This window comes from Pistacia vera, unplaced genomic scaffold (assembly GCF_008641045.1).
Source record: "Pistacia vera cultivar Batoury unplaced genomic scaffold, PisVer_v2 Contig227, whole genome shotgun sequence".
NCBI classification, from domain to species: domain Eukaryota; kingdom Viridiplantae; phylum Streptophyta; class Magnoliopsida; order Sapindales; family Anacardiaceae; genus Pistacia; species Pistacia vera.
The window spans coordinates 677,189-695,292 of NW_022196032.1; the positions used below are offsets into that span (position 1 = coordinate 677,189).

The 18,104-nt window shown below is 35.5% G+C and overlaps 1 protein-coding gene across 1 annotated transcript; it reads right to left on the bottom strand.

The window, feature by feature from the left end:
* Positions 1 to 13,254: 13,254 nt before the first annotated feature.
* LOC116130946 (receptor like protein 29-like) lies at positions 13,255 to 14,640 on the bottom strand. The gene has a single exon (XM_031416628.1). It carries the CDS (start codon positions 14,638 to 14,640, stop codon positions 13,255 to 13,257), a length of 1,386 nt encoding a protein of 461 aa, XP_031272488.1.
* Between the last annotated feature and the right edge of the window lie 3,464 nt (positions 14,641 to 18,104).

The following is an 18,104-nucleotide window of genomic DNA, read 5'->3' on the forward strand; positions in this document are numbered from 1 at the left end:
ATAGGTCAATAGAGGAAAAGAAAAAGCTCTTCTATGCCTATTACAATGGATCAGAAAATAATGGCCATATAAAGTGTAAGATAGGGGATTATCCTCGGGAATGGTTTGAGAAGTTGTTGACGATGGGCACGTGGCTTGAGGACTCGGTGAGTTATTTTTGCTTAATTTTCCTTATTTTTGCCTATGTTTTCCATACTTATCTTCTTGTTTTTATTTGATGCAGCACATCGATGAGATATTAGCACTGATGAGGCTACGACAGACTATTGATGGTGATCTGTTGTATCCCAACTGTGCCATCACCAATGTGGCGTTTGGCCAAATGCTTGTTTCGGCATATCGCACTTTAATTAAAAATGTTGTTGCTAGTGGTGCAACAAAAAGACCGAAGCGAAAAAGATTGGCCCCAGTACAGTTGGACTGCATCCTTGATGATTTTCATTTTGATGACATAATTATGCAGTATATACGGGGGGATCAGCCCAAATATGGCCACGGTTGGACCTCTGTTAAAAGAGTGTACTGCATCATCATCGTCAAACAGATGCATTGGATAGCAGTCGTTGTGCATCTAGAGGAGGGGCTGTTGAAGATCCTTGACTGCAACCCCACTATTGGTCGAGACAAGCAGTTGGAGGTCGAGTTGGAGCCACTGTCCAGGTTAGTCCCGCGGCTGTTGAGTGACAGTGGGATGTTTGGGCACTTGGGTGATCAAGTACTAATCGGAAAGTGGCCAATTAAGCGCTTTATCGGCCCAATAAATGAGTCAAGGTAACTTTTGTATAAAACTAGCTTACATAATACAATTGTTCTATAAGTTTATTCTAATGCTAATGTCTTCTTCCTATTGTAGTACTGAATGTGGGGCATATGCCCTAAAATTTATTGAGTTCGATATGACCAACACCCCGATGGATGGGTTGAATGACGAAACAATGAGAGACTGTCGGGAGGGCTGGGCTGTCGACTGCTTCCATGGGCAGATGGATCCGTTTTGAGTGAGCAAAACCCAATAAAAAGGTATGAAAGTTGGACTTTGAATTTTGTAGTTTATGTGATGTTGATACTTGGGTTGTGGTGCTGATGCTGCAGGTGTCATGCTTATATGGAGCTTTACCAAAAGACACGGACTGAGTGAACTTCTCACCTACCCACTCTGTAACTTTTTTACGTGTTTTTTTTTATTTACAAAAGTTGACGTGTCTGCAGGTTCCTGGCAAACAATGAGAGGAAACTTCTCAAAGGCTGGTAGGTAAAAAGAGGCATCTGCAATAAAGGCTGTTGGGAAGGCATGGTATAAAACAATGATCTCAGAGAGGTTGCTGGCAAACAGAATTCGAAAACTTCTCAAAGGCTGGTTGGCAGGAGGAGGCATCTGCAATAAAGGGATTGTGCAAAGGTGTTAGTGACATTAAACTCTTTGGCATCAAAAAGTAAATTAAAGGTAGTGTATAGGAAATTCTTGTGTTGTGGCTCTTCTTGCTGCAGCCAAAAGCCTTGTGCCTGCAGAATCATTGTAAAGAATTGGATCTGACATTTGGGAGATATATTTTTTTTGTCCATATAAGATATCTCATTAGCAGTTTGAATTTACTATGTATGGTGTGATCATTTGCTTCACCCAAGTAGGATAATGGTTTTTTAGCGTTTTGTTTCATTTTATGTATCACTACAACGTGTGATGTACTGGTGTGATTATTTGATTCACCACAGTTGGGGCTAATGGTTAGCTTGTCCATATATTTCGATATTTGCCGCATCCCATGCCTATTTTTTATTTTGTGTTTCGATAAACAGGTTACATTAATGTCTCTTATATTTTGATTTGCGATGAATTAGATTGATATAAATCACTTAATTTTGCGATACAAATTCTTTTTGGATTTGGAAGGGAAATGAGTGATGTACAAATGTTTCCCAAATGACCAAGACTTTTCCAAATATGATCACTTAAACAATCTCAAATCGCTTAAGCGACCAAGAGTCTATTACGAAGCATCGCTTAAGCGATACATAAGATCGCTTAAGCGATTACCCATCTGGGTAGATGTTCATTCAGCCTTGACAAAGATCGCTTAAGTGACAAATAATTGTTCAGGAAGAATCGCTTAAGCGATACATAAGATCGCTTAAGCGATCATAGATCTGGGCAGATATTCATTCAGCATCGCTTAAGCGACCAAGAGTCTTTTAAAAAATCGCTTAAGCAATACAAATGGATCGCTTAAGCGATCATAGATCTGGGCAGATTCATTCTACCTTGGCCAAGATCGGTTAAGTGATCTCAGATTGCTTAAGCGATCATGGATCTGGGTAGATTCATTCTGCCTTGGCCAAGATCGCTTAAGCGATCACAGATCTAGGCAGATTCATTCTGCCTTGGCCAAGATCGCTTAAGCGATCTCAAATCGCTTAAGCGATCAAGAGTCTTTTACGAAAATCGCTAAAGTGACACAAATGGATAGTTTAAGCGATTTTCGATCTGGGCATCTGCCGCGAGCTAGATCGCTTAAGAGATTACCGATCGCTTAAGCGACCACGAGTAAAAGCAAAGAATCACTTAAGCGATACAGACGGATCTCTTAACCGACTGTGTAAATACAGAGGATTGCTTAAGCGATTGATAATCCGTGAATTATACACTTTTCATATTACCTTTTTGTCGGATTTCAGGTACTTTCTAGTGCATTTTGACCTGAATTGTTACTTAATTCTTTACTTTTCGTATTTCAGGTTAAAATGGACATTTTGAGCAAATAAGAACAAAATTGGATATTTTTGACTCAGAAATTAGCGGATCTCAGAAGATAGGAGAGTTCCGGAGCAGGATAAAGCATGATGAAGCTTGTTTCCAAGGAAGAGCACCGAGAATCGAAGAATCAAACGAAGAAGCAAGCAGAGTGGCAGTTCTGTAATTTCAGAACTNTTCACACTTTCATCCGACTTTAATATAGTAGGAGGTACCTTATAATGTTCAGGAACTCTGCTTAAAACATACTTCACAACTATATCACTACGCGAGCAACTCAAATTACCTCTTCTAATTATTTCATCAATCAACTCATCAAAACTAACCTCTGTGCTCACAACAATTGGTATAACTTCTTTGCTCTTCCCAATCCACTTCCAGCTACTTTCTTCCTCCACTCACTCACCAAAATATTCAACACCCAAAACAACTTGTCCCATGTGTAATAATAGCCAACTACCTATAATGCAAGAAAAAGAATATTCTTAAATGCTGTACTAAGGGTTCAAATATTTTAAAAAGAATCTGCATAGTCGCTTATATGGTCTGCTATATCGCTTAAGCGATCTTATGTCATTTACTAATCGCTTAAGCGATCTGCTCCTATACACCAGACTTTTACCAAATCGCTTAAGCGATCTATCTGCTGCATACTTGATCGCTTAAGCGATCTATCTGCTGCATTACCAGACCTACCAGATCGCTTAAGTGATACACCAAATCGCTTAAGCGATCCATCATACCCAGAACACATTTTCAGTCATCTCCACCTATAATCGATCCATCATACCTAGAACAAATTTTCAACAAATTTCACTCCTTGCACTTGCATTACATCAAACATAACCCAACAACTTAAACAACTAAATCAAAATCATAACCCAAACCCCATCAATTATTAAATCTTTGTAAATCTAAATATAAAATGTAAAAAGGAGATACACATACTTAGACGAAATGTCAGGAGGAGGGGGAGGGGGATCCTTGGCGGAGAAGATATTAATGGTGGAGGAAGAAGAAAGTGTTAATAGCGGAGGAACAAGAAGATATAGAGGAATGAGGAAGAAGAAGATATAGAGGAAGGAGGAAGAAGAAGAAGATGTAGACGAAGCTAAGAAGAAACAGCAACCAAGGTTGAGATGCGTTAATGGCGGGAGGAAGAAGAAGGTGTTTGGGTTTGTTTGCAAGAATTTTGGGTTTTTGGGAATAGAGTATAATTTTAAAAAGATTACATAATACTTCATTAATCCTAATTAAGCACTAATCAAGTTTAATTACTCTTAATCAATAATATGGTTATTTAGTTAGCACTTTAAAACTTGATAACCTTTTAATTAAATTCAAACTTTAGATGACCTTTTAATAAACTGCCCCTTAAAACTTGTGGAAAAATAACTCATACTCGGCCACCCATTATATTTATGGGTGAGCCGGGTGATACCCGCAGGTACCAGCACAAAATAAAAATTAAAAACTTTTATTTATTTATTTTTGGTCTTCTCTCTTCTTCTTTAAGATTCTTCTTATTCTTCTTCTTCATTTATTGCTCAATGCTTAACTTTGTTTTGTTCAAGAGACGTTTTGGTTTGCAACTAACAAACTTTTCTTGGGAACTTGAGAATTCGTTCATGGTTTCATTATGGTTGAGTGACTCTGTCTGTCTTTCTCTCTCTCTCTCTCTCTCTCTCTCTCTCTCTCTTTGTGTGAGTGGGCTTAACTCCAAAGCTTCGTTTTTTCTCGAGAAAATTTCAGCTTTTTGAGAGTTGAACCGACAATTCTCCCTTTTGGAAACAAGCCACTTGAGTTTTCATTCTCTGTGGATAAATATTAATACACAAGGCCTTACTTCCTTGCTTTCACGAGGTTCTCGTTCATGGGAAGTTTTTGAAGGTGGGAATTTAAAGAGAAAGTTATGAAAAGCTTGAAGACGTTTAAAGTTTGGAACTTTCTCAGATTTCTAGTAAATTTATACATTCTCAATTTTTATTTTTATTTTGGGTTGAATTTTCTACTGTTTTGTGAATCTTCAATTTATGTTGTTTTTTCTGGCTTTTTATTGTTGATGGAATAATGGTTTATTAAAATAATAGTAAAAGAAGCCTGAAAGTTGGATTTGGTTTGAAATTATGGCATTATTTAGATTAAATTAAGAAAATTAAGATTTGGGTAACGGGTGACCCGCAAGTCCACCTGTACCTAGAGGTGGAAAAGTGACCCGCCCGGCCCGGCCCGGCCCGGCCCGCGGCGGGTTACTTTGTTTGGCGGGCCGGGCCTAACCAGCCCGCCAGCAAAGGCAGCCCTAACCCGCCGGGTTAGGGTGGCGGGCTGGGCCGGGTTAGCCCGATTTTCCTTTTTTTTTTTTTTTTTTTTTTTTTAACTTTTCAAAAAATAATTATAAATATAATTGTTTTTAATTAACTTTTCAATATCAATAATTCAATTCAATTTTTTGTTGTTAACATTTCAAATATTAATTCAATTTGATTACAATAAAATTATAATATAAGAAAAAATTATATCAAAAAATAAAAAAGAATTATAACAATTATTGCCTCGTTAAAACCTCACCAGAAAAAACCCAATGGGAGAAAAACTTGGTAAAAGAAAAGAGTGCAATAATTGACAATTAATTTACAAATTACATTTTACAAAACAACTATTTGGGGGTGGTTCACTAGGACCTCCCTCATCTGTATCATCTATATTACAAAATTGAAACAATTCTACTAAAGTATTGTCGATAACCTCGTATTGATCTTGATGGCGCGATCGTTCCCAATCTCGAAGACAGATGTGAGGACTTCAATCATTTTTGGAGCAAGTTTAGTCTCCTTTCATTTAAAATCCTTCCACTGCACTAAATGTTTGTTCGGATGAGACGGTTGGAGAACAGCGAAAACATCCAAGGCAAGTCTTGATAATACCGGAAAAAATACATTTTCTGGCTCTCCAATACTCTAAGATATCAAAGTGACCTGTTGAAACATTTCGGGGGTTGCCAAATATTGTTGAATTCATTACTCTGCGACTCCATGGAGGAAAGTATATTAGTTGTTGTTGTTGTTGTTGTTGGTGGTGGTGGTGCTTCTGAAGAGGAGGCTGCCGCTGTGCTTCGGATTCGGGTCCTCTTCGGCCTATTCAGTGCATTCCAAGAGTATAAGTCTTCATTTGCTGTTTCTCTGCTACAACTTCTCTGGATATTTCGCTTCTTTGCGACTGCGGGTTCCCATACCTGTTTCATATGGAAATATACTTCGAAAAGACTATTTTTACCTCTCCTATTTGATTGACAAATGATTCGGTTTGCAAATTTTCACTTAAATTGTCAAAACCATTTTCTAAACGTGCTAATTTAATTCTAGGATCAATATAGCACCTAAACAATAAAGAAAAGGAATGGGTTCCCAATATTTCAAAAAAAAAATTTCCATTGCCTTTATTGGTGCATTTAAAATTTCATTGTCTCTGTTTTTTGTAAATAACTCGAAAATTTTATAATGTATGTATTACCAATGGACTAGTAGGATAATACACACCAGAAAGTTGTAAAGTAGATTGGTAAAAACATTTGAGAAAAGAATGAAATACTTTAGCTATCTTCCAATCATTTTCAACCAAATAATGAGGACTCTATTATTTGCTACAAAATAACTAATTATATTAGCATAAGGTAAACATGAATCAAGCATTAAATAAGTACTACCATCTAACAGGCATATCTAATGCAAAAGTTCTAGGAGACATATTTGATTTATACAAGCTTCTTGAAATTCAGCATTTCTTTTATACTACCAGTAATCCAAGCTAAAGATTCTAATTCTCTCAATATTTTTTTTAATTGGTTTCATACCACTTTTCACAATTAAATTAATACATGACATGCACAACGTTGGTGAAAAAACTTCAAATGTTATATAAAGGATAATTGTTTGAAAAAAATCTATAGTCTTACTATTAGAACTTGCATTATCTAAAGTTAAACTTATCACTTTACAATAATATCATAATCTTTCAACTTCAACAAATTTATTATAGATTTCTAAACCACTATGATCCACATCCATTAATCTAAATCCTAATAAAATTTATTAATTTAAATTCTTATCCAAATAATGACTAGTAACACAAATATAATCTTCTTTAGCTTACCACTCCAAATATCGGCAGTTAGAGCACACATAATGAAAGTATGAAATTATTTTTAATTCTAATTTCATTTTTTAAACAATTTTATTAAATCATTTCTAGTTGCAGTTTTAGAATAACTTTTAAATCCTGGAAAAAATGAATTTTGAACAAATCTTTCAAAATATTATCTTCAGCATATATATAGGGTGATCAGCTGCAGCAATATATAAAGCTAAATGTTCCCTATATACATCAGAATTATAACGCCAAGTAGTACCCATATTAGTTATTTGAGTTTGATTACTTTCTCTTTCATGTGATAATATGTTTATTAGCATGCCTTTTTAAGTACTAGTACCATGAACCATAGCTTTATAAACATTTGCACAATATTGCATCTTGCTTTGACTTGAATGCCATTTTCTGTCTCGTAAAACTTGTCGAAATGCGCCCAAACGTCTGATGTGTGTCTGTCTTCGCTTCGACGACAGTTGATGATCCCGCTCAGCTTGAGATGAAGTTGGACGAGGACGACGATACGAGGACGACTTCTAGAACCACCGGGAGCTGTGGAATCGACGGCATATTTGAGGTGTATCGGTTCTGAGACTGGGATTGGGACAGCAGGACTATTTGAATCTCCTGCATTCTAGTAAAATCAGCGGGACTAGGACTAGGATAGTAGTTTTCTCATCATTGAAATTGAGGGGAGAGAAATATCTATCATTGTAGTTGAAAAAAAAAAAAATGATGTAGAGAAATAAAAATTAAAGAAAGAGAATTGGAATATGGAAATTGGAATATGAATTGAAAATTGCAAAAAACTAATAAAAATTAAAATAAGAGCAAATTGATAACAAAAAGATTAAGAGAATAAATGAATAATTGAGAGAATAGAGATAGAGAATATGAGAGAATTTGAGTTGTAAGAAAAATATGAGAGTTTAGGGCCAATTTATAAAAAAAAGGGGAAAGGAAATGACGAAAAAGACCCCTCCAACGGCTATAAAACGGCTATAATTTAAGGGTAAAAGTGTAATTTAAAAAACTAAATTAATTTTGTATTTTTTTTAATTTTTTTTTTGCCCAACCCGGCGGGTTGGCCGTTGGCAACAGCCAACCGGGTTGGCACACCCAACACGCCCGCAACCCGCCGGTTGCGGTCCTCCTGCAGAGAGGACAAAATAGCAACCCGCGGGCCGGCGGGTTGCCATTTTGCAACCTGGCCCGCCCGGGGGTTGCTGGGGGTTGGGCTCGGGCTCAACCCTTTTTAACGGGCCGGGTTAGGGTTGACCCGCCTAACCCGGCCCATTTTTTCCACCTCTACCTGTACCCTCATGACCGAGGACGGGTGGGTATTCTTTATCAGTCCATTACCCGTTTGGTTTTACCTCATTATTCGGCTATGTAATCTAGAGTTGTGGTGTTAATTATTATTTTTTTAAATGGATGGAGAGGTGAATGGGAAACTACTTAGTTTTGTGCATTGAAATCATGGTCCCAATCTCAAACCAATATTTTGTGCTTTCAGTAATAGGTGATGCTATGGAATCTCTTATAATTGAACATAGAATATCCATAAAACCTCGTTAATACATGTTAAAGTTGTCATTTCATCAAAAAGTTTAAGCTAGTAGGTTAGGGTTTAATATTCAGTCGATCCAATATGCTCCCTCACATGAAATTTGGATTTTATTTTTATTGTACAATAAAAATCCCCAACTCGGAATAAGATGAAAAGCCTGAGGCATGCCCTAGCACGGAGCGAGAATCAAGCCCGGGAAGCAAAGAAGCTCGTTAAAGACACGAGCAACCAACCCAAGCACAAGCATAGTGTGTGACAAGGACAGGACCCACCAGACAAAATCATCTCATCACGTATACTTTGCATGTAGCGACCAATAACACGCGGCAAGACACAATTTACACGTGTTCTCCATGCACCTTAGCCAATAGAAGACCTGCATAGACATCTATTGGCACAAGGGACACCATCATGAGCTACGACATAGGAGCATGTGAGCCTTTGACTGTCACACGATACCAACATCATGGTTGATGTACTAGTCATCATAGCATTCCCATGCCCTCTCTCTATATAAAAGTCGTCGTAGCCAAGAGAGGTGGGAGAAGACAGAGAGACACAAACATAGACATAAACATAGAGATTGAAACTGACAGACAGAGAGAGGAATTCCAAAGCCTTTCTCTCCGATCCCAAGGTCTTCGGCTGTCTAGTAGGCCAAGATATGTTTTCCAATTACCGGAAAACCCATCTTATTGTATCCCCAAATACATACAATCAAATAACATAACAGTGTACGTAGTCCTTGTTTTCTTTTCGATCAAACCACTTTAAAAACATCGGAACTTCACTCCAACTCCCCTACCGTTGATCGGGAGGCATATCATCGCCTTTGCCATTCATCGCACGCAAAACGGGACCCATATGCTGGTTCCAAGGAACCACACACCCATCCTGCTTGATTCTCCCAGGGTCAATCAAATAGCTCAGGTTGGTGAGTTTCTTCGTCCCGGTGCTCTAGCCGGTGCGGAAAATCACATCAACAATTTTTAATTTTATTTTCTTTTATCCGAATTTTAGACATTTGATTTTGATATCATGTTAAGTTTTATACATAGAAATCATCGTCCAAATCTCAACTGTATTGTGAACTTTAATTATTAGGTATTAGTATGCTGGGGTGGCAAATAAATAAAAATTATTTATATTTTACTTTAATATATATATTTATACTTTAAAAAAGGAATTATTCTTTGGTCTGGAGTGGCCATGGCCACCTCAGGCCAAATAATAGCTTTGCCCATGATTTTAGATCATTGTCATGATTCCTAGCAAAATTCATGTTATATTCTCTTATAAAATTTTTCTTTATCATTTAATACTGAAAATTTATATCAATACTTTTTTATATCTATTTATTATAATTTTATTATGTAATTAACTTTACTATTAAATTTATTTACATGAAAAAATGAATCTATAATTCATTTTTTTTAAATTACTATTTTATTAAATATAAAACCCACAATTTAAATTTTTGCCTTAGGCCTCAAATATCATTGAGCCTGCATTGGTTTAGATGGTGTAGTTTAGTTGGCGTGTTGCAAAATAATCCATGTTTCATAGTCATATTTATATAATCCAATTTAAAAGATGTGATGTAATTCAAGAAGAAAACATATTTGGATTTCAAGTGAAATTGTTTTGTAGCATTGATTGATAGGGGTGGGAAAAAAATATTGGAAACCGAACCAAAAGTAAACGGAAAAGCGGTTTTTTTTTAAACCAGTTTGGTTTCAGTTCACAAATTTGACTGAACCGTTTTTTCGGTTCGATTATCGGTTCACTCATTTTGACAACCGATTAACTAGAACCGAACCGGTTAGTCAGATTTTTTTTAATAAAATTCCCAAATCCAAATTTTATATTCCTCTTATACATTATAACAATTCAAATCCTAAACCCTAACTCTATTAGTCCCGCAGCCTCACTCGCACTCGAAACCGTAGTCCCGCACCTGCACCACCGTCCGCCTTTCACTTCAGTCTCTTCTTCACTCCTCGTCGTCATTGTCTCCACTCTTCACTTTAGCTTCTTCAAGCTATGAGTAACCTCTTGCACCACCGTTTGTTGCTCCATCGCATTTGCTTGCCTCAGACGTCGCAAAGCAGCCCCATCGTGCGCTTGTTCGCGCGATCCAGCCCGCGATCTCGGGACCTTCGCCATCCCTCTTGATCCCAAGACGTGTTGCCGATTCGTTTGTATTGTGCGTTTGATTGGTGCTTGTACGCTGTGGTTTGTGGAGTCTTGCGGCGACCTAGCCGCCCATGGTGGCAGGGGTGTTCCCACTCTTTTACCTTGTGATCTTGCTTTATGTATCTGGGTTTACGTTGTTTTGGATCTGTGTTTGGTCTGCTCCAAAAGCTGTGATTTTGTGATCAAGATCTGGTTTTTGTGTTCATTCGAGCCTTGATCATGTTCATATCATTGGTTTTGATGATTTATAGTTTCCAGATTAAGTAGCTGAGGTTTGTGTTCAAACTGCGTTACTAGACCCGGTGATTTAATTAACAGATTTTATAATTTTTCTCCAGCGATCCATATATATATATATATATTATTTGTTCTCTTTATTTAAAACCAGTTCAAAAGCAGTTAATTAGCTTTCTAAACCAGTTATTCAGTTCGGTTTAAAAGCGATTTAAACAGTTAATCGGTTCGATTTTGATTTGGATTTTTACTTGAATCGATTTTTCGGATTGGTTAAAAAATGAACCGGTTTGATCCGGTTAACTGGTTTTGCACACTGCTATGGATTGATGTTTGTGAGTGTGAATGTGAATGTGAATGTGAATTTGAATGAATCTCAGTTACTTTCCCTCCATGAAAGAGAAAACAAGTGAAAGGGAGGGAAAGATTGAAGTAATTGTACTTGAAATAGTACTGGTTTCCCACGTGAGTTACTGAAACTTTCTCTAGCTTTGCCTGCAAAGAAGTGACACATTGTTTGTTTGATGCAACTCAAATATAAATTTTCTATTAGAATATTATTATATAAGCATATCATGTCAACTCTCTCTCTCAGTTTCTTTTTTGAATTTTTCTTTTGCTTGGCCCCATCCATCTTAACTCAAAACTAGTATTATTTTTTATTTTCACAAATGTTGATTTAGTTTTCTAAACTTGATTTGATGGTAACATGTGATATACACATCATGTGTTATAGATTGGAAAGGGATAAGTATGTAAACCTCCCTAAATTTACCCTTATTTTAAAAAGTCCCTATCCGCAGTTTGGAACATAAATGTCATATCGTCTATCATATTATTTATCAAAAACTTGATTCGAAATTTGTTCGAGTAGTATCTAGTATAAGATACTTTTTTAAAAATAATAATAATTAAATAATACAAATTTTAAAAATTTTAAAAAAATTAATATCATTTCTAAGATTAATTAACAATTTTATAATATTATTAACTTTAAATTATGGTATTATATAATTAAAATTAATCACAAAATTAAGAATTTATATCATTTCATTTCAACTATTTATATCATTTCTAAAATCAATATCAATATTTCTACTTGCGTTATTATTATTATGCAAAATGAGAACACATCTTCCTCTTCATTTTTTCTATACGAAATGGGTAAATTTGGACGGATTTTAGTGAATTGGGTGACTTAGATTCGATCTAAAATTTTTTTTGGTTCAAATTAATAAAATCGTATCGATATTTTTATAGATATAAACCAATATATATTGTATTGTAGAATACATATTAACGTATCGAAAAGTTTAAGATATACTCTCTGATACGTATCATTGATGACCCATATCGAATCGTATCATAAGATATGTATCATATATTATAGGATACTAATAACCATGAAGATGAATAAATAATATTATCTAATAAAATTTGGCTTTTTAGATAATTTACAAACGTCTAAAATACTCTTTTATCTTTCATTAAATGATTAACAGGTAAATAAAATGACTCTGCCTCATACAAACACCAAAGGAATTGATTTTACTCTCTTCGTTTTGGGGACAGTTTCTTGGATGGTTATAAATTAATTTGGTAATTTTCACTGAGATTCAAAATTTGATAATGATTGAAAATTGAAAAGACTGAAAGAAAGGGACAAAAACAACAGTTTTATTTTACTAACTAGAATACTGTTGTTATGCATTCAGTAGTAATTTTGATGTGGGATCCAGCTACAATAAATAATTATTTATTAAGGATTTTTCACGTGACCGCTGCTCTTGTTTCATCAAAACACTATTTGCTATTGTCTCCTCACAAACCCCACTTCTTTTATTCTCTTTTCACCTTTATTATGTATTGAAAACTATATTATGTGGGTTAATGTTAAAATTTTGTATTTTAATTTTTCTCAATTAAAAAAATACTTTGATTTTGTGTTTTTTAAATTTGAAAAATGAATTTATTATCATTTTTTAGAAATAGTATTCACAATGAATACAATAAAAACATGTTTTTTTTTTATTATAAATATGAAATAATTAATAAAACGGAAAATGGTAACATCGATTTTTTTTTTTGTTATTTTCTTTTAAAATTTTTATGATTTTCCATTTTCTTGTTTTAGGAAAAAGAAATGATAATTGTAGACTAAATTATCCGTATTAGTTGAACCGTTAAGGTAGACGTGAAGGGGTCTAGACAGCCCGATCATTACAAAAAAATAAAAATAAACAATAGTTGCACTCAATCCTTAATTAATAATTAATTGAATTCTCTTCTATAAAACCCATCAAAACAACAATATAATATGTAAATCACTAACATAAAAATAACATGGATAAAGTCATATTAATTAATTATGAAATGTAAAGAAAGAAAGGACAAGCAAAGCAACAATAGAAATAATTAATATTGAATTTGAAAGTTGATCAGAACCACTGGGAGCTGCTTCAGATTTGTTGAATGGATGAACCAAAGAACCATTTTTGTTGCTTCCACAAACACTAATCCCAATTCCAATCTTGACACTATAAGCCTCAGTAGGACTCAAACAAAGACCAGGGTTTCCAGTCAGCTCCAAATTTCTGCCTAATCTGTTTAAGAAAGTTGCATTGAAAGGAACAACACCATCCAACAAATTCCTGCTGAGATTCAAGTGATAAATGTGAGAGAGAGTGGCAAAACCAACTGGAATTTCACCTGTTAATCTGTTGTTTTCCAGAGATAAAGAGCTTAAATTTTTAAGCTGTGAAAAGCTTGGTGGGATTGAACCTGAATACCCTGAACTTACAAGTCTCAGTTCTTGTAACTTCACTAGTTTACCAAACTCTATAGGCAGAGGTATAAACATGGGATTATTATCCATAATGAAATATTGCAAGCTTTGTAACTTTGCCAAACCTTTTGGAAATCTTCCTCTCAATTTGTTGTTACTCAAAGCCAAAAAAACCAATGAACCCAGTTGCTCAATGCTGTCAGGGATGCTACCACTAACCAAATTTGAACTCAAATCAAGCTTTTGAAGCATACCCAGTTGGCCAATTGTGATCGGGATTGAGCCAGAAAGTGAGTTGTAGCTGAGATCAAGCCCTACAAGATTTTTGAGATTCCCCACTTGGACTGGTATAGTACCTGTCACCAAATTATAGCTCAAGTCAAGGTGTAACAAAGAATCCAAGCTGAAAATTTTAACAGGGATTGAGCCAATTAGGCGGTTTTGTGATAATGTAAGGATTTGTAAGGTCTTGAAAGAAGAAAGTTGAGGTGGGATTGGACCAACAAGTGAAGGGTTTGATCTGAGGCTGAGTTGTTGAAGTGAAGAGTTGGAGTTTTGTGAAAAAGAGAGGGTGGTTTGAGTGTGAGTGAAACAATTGAAGAAGAAGAGAGATTGAAGATAAGGAAGAGAAAAGATTTGAGAAGGGAAAGTGGCAGTGTACTTGCAAGATGGGTTTGGTTTGGAGCCAAAATGAAGCTTGGAGACATGGAGGAAACCATCTTTGCCTGGTTTACATTCAATTCCAGGCCAAGAAGAGGAAGGTTGACAAGGGTTGGGGAAAGAAACTCTCCAGGTGAAGTCATTGGACATGGAATCCATGATTTTGAAAAGGGTATCAGCCTCATCAGGTGGAAGCATATTATTGATGTTTGAATGGAGAGAAATGGAGGAGGAGGGGGAGGAGGAAGAAGAAGAAGAAGAAAGCAGGAGAAGGAAGAGAAGGAAGATCAAGGAAGAACACATTGTGAAGATGAGTTTTTCATTAGTATTCCGAGTCTCAATCCATGAGAATAAAGAGAGTTGGGTAAAGAAGTGATTGAAGTGATATGTGGGGTAGGTTCCTGACATTTTAAGGCTCACTCAGGATTTTCTTCTGATTCTGCTTTTATCATAGTAAATATAAAATTTTATTTACAAATTTGTTTTTTTATTTTAAATAATTAAAATATATTATGTCTCAAAATAGTAGAGCTGTATATTTGGGATCAGACCCAAAAACTCAGCTCTAAAACTCGATCCTAGGACCGGTCCTTGAGAGGACCAGATCTAGAAGGTCTGATCCCGAAATGAGACCAGGCCTAAGGAGGAGGGCCCGGGCCCTCCACTGGGCCCTCCTCCAAGGCCCAGGCCTAGGATTAGAGCCAAGCCTAGGCCCAAATTTTTTTGTATTTTTTCAATGTAGTCCCCTGTCAAATTACATAAAATCTCCTGTTAATTTTAAAATAAATATAAATTATGAGGGCCAAAAAAAATTTTACAAAATTTATAAAAAAAAAATCTTCTAGATCTAAAAAATTTATAAAATTTATCCTTAAAAAATACTAAAAACCTCCTATAAAATTTCGTTTTGCCCCTAAAATATAAAAAAAATTGAAGAGGGAAAATAAAATTATCCAAGGCCCATGGGACCGGTCTTGGGCCCATGAGACCAGTCCTCTGGTTTTTCTCATGGGCCTGGGACTGAGTGAGTCCCAAATGGACTAGTCCCAAACAGGCCCAGGCCTGAGCCTGCAAGGGACCGATCCGTTGTCCACCTCTACAAAATAGTATTTCAAAAATGTGAAAATAAAAATATATTCGACAAGGATTATTTGAAAATACAAAAAAAAGGTAATAAATAATAAAAAATTTATTATCTACACAACAAATCTCTCCAAATTATTATTTATTTCGAAAAGTTTATTTTTAAATATGTCAATATTAAATACCGTTTATAATTTTATAATAAAATCTTGATTTGAAACTAAAATTTCTTGTTTCTAAAGGAAATTTTTTCTCTTACTAGTAAATTGTGGTGGGGAAGCAATGCTTTAGCTCTAGTTTTAAATGCTTAAAACAATTTTCACTTTTCGCAATTAGTATCAAGGCATTCCATTGTTTCTTAAGATTTGGAAAAAAGAAATGAATAAGTGGTCAATTAAAAGGAGTCAAATTAATAGGAAAATGATTTGAAGTCACAACTGGAGAAGCAGAAGTTAAGTGAATGCATGACTTGGGCCATCTACTTAAAGAAACTTAATTGTCCATTTTCAGCCTCAAATGAGGTGGATTTGGAAATACTTGTTGTGTGTGATTTTTTCATCAAGCTCGGAGTATTGCAAGGTTATAGCTCAATGTAGGACCAGCTCGACTCTATTGATTGTCCGACCCAGTATAAGCTCATTGAGTTATAGTTTGACCTAGCACAAGCTAGTCGTGACCAATCTTCGACAATTGTTCAACTAATTCACGGATAACTTCAAATCCCGGATCTCGGGAAAGATCAAATCAATAGCAATCTTTGCGCAATCATAGTGCTCAATTGCAAGAATATCGGAGTGCATTTCAAACTTAATTGTACCCTTATTTTCGCTCTTTCCTTTGTATAAACTTTGTATATAAACCTCTCCAATGATAAGAAAGAGGTTAGCAAATTATTCTAGGATTGTCATTACAAGCTCTCACAGCAAACACAATAATAGTGGAGGTAGGCTCAAGAGTTCAACTCGTCGAAAACTTTAAAAATCTCTTTGCCATTTACTTTACTGCATTGATTATTTATTCACGGCGGTTATCTATAATCACGATACATCAGTTTGATCCGATTAGGTCGATCGGATCACTCTAGTTCGTAAATTCTTGCATCAAACATTTTGGCGCTAGAAAGAGAGCCTCTGCCAAAATCCCAAAATTCTGGTAAGCAACCCAGTGACTCGATCACTCCAGGCCCACAATAGTGCGTACAAGATCGAAAACCACCACTTGAAACCAGACAATGTGGAGACACTGTAACGCCCCTGAGGTACATAGTTAAGTTATGGTGTATTGTTTAAATGTTTATTGTTTTGCTTTTATTTGGGTATATATTGTTAATATTGGTTGGTTGGCCTTAGTTGAATTTTTGTTAAAGTTATTTGAGAAAATGTAGAGAAAATCCCTAACTTTCATTAGGGGGTAAAATGGTCTTTTCACTCAAAATTAGTTGAAATTATGGGGAGTGAAAAGAGATAGAATTTCATAGAGAATGCATTAAAAATGAGGGCATTATGGTCATTGACTAAGGGACATAGATGGAATTTCAAAGAAGAATAAGGGATAATGGGAAAGGGTTATAAACTAAAGTGTAAGGGTTTGAAACCCTTATTTTCTTCATTCCACCGCCACACTCTCCCCCATTTTCTCTCAAATTTTCATTCAATCCTCAAGGATTTGAGGGCTTTTAAGGGGTTTTTCATAGGGCTTTGATTCTAGGTATCAAAAGGTAAGGATTCATACTCTTTATCTATGATTTATTTGTGTAAAGATTGAGTTCTTATAAAGTTTGCTTAGGGTTAAGAGAATATTGGAATCCAACAAGAGTAGAGAGTTAGGAGAGACTACTCAAGCACAAGGTAAGTAAATTCCACTCAAAATCCAACTCAAGCTAAAATTTAAGAATTCAAGTGAGTGAGTAGATTTATTTAAATATGCATTGTTGTGATTATTGAGAAATTGAGATGAGTATGATGTATTATGCTTATGTTGGATATTTGAAATGAGAAGTATATGATGATTTGATGATGGGTTGAAATTGGAAGAATTAGAGAAATTTTTTTGGAAGTGTGTTTGCCATGTAGGTATGTGATGCTACAAGAGAGTTTTTCTCTCATTTGGATGGTTTGCCATGGGTATGTGATGCTACAAGAGAGTTTTTCTCTCATTTTGGATGGTTTGAGAACTAATAGAATGATAATTGAATTAGGGTTTGTTTATGCATTGAGTTGTTTGAGAAATGCCTAAGTGAAATCTGCCCTGTCACTGCCGTGAATTTCTAGGTAATTTTGGGTGACTTCACGTTTGAACTGGGCTGAGACCAAAAACATAAAGTTGTAGCCCTGTCTCTAAGCTTTAAAACGAGACCAAAATCGTCAGATCCGAGATGTAATACTCAAGTTATGCTCTTGAGTGTGACCTGCGCAGAATGGCAGTTTTGAGCAATAGCATTTCAAAAGTGCATAAGTAAGAAACTTTAAGCATGAACCACCTTATGCATTAATTGTGCATGAGAAGGTAGTTTGAGAAAGAGTAAAGAACTTTGTGAATGGGCTACTCTAAAAGTAAAGAGAATGAGAAAATCTAAGAATGGTTGGTGCTTTGTGAACTCCAACCGGAAGTTACGAAAAGTGGGTTGGTGCTTTGTGAACTCCAACCGGAAGTCACGAAGAGTGGGTTGGTGCTTTGTGAACTCC

Bases quoted from the DNA above. Each gene is read 5' to 3' on its own strand.
- LOC116130946 (XM_031416628.1), bottom strand. From the start codon at position 14,640: ATGTGTTCTTCCTTGATCTTCCTTCTCTTCCTTCTCCTGCTTTCTTCT.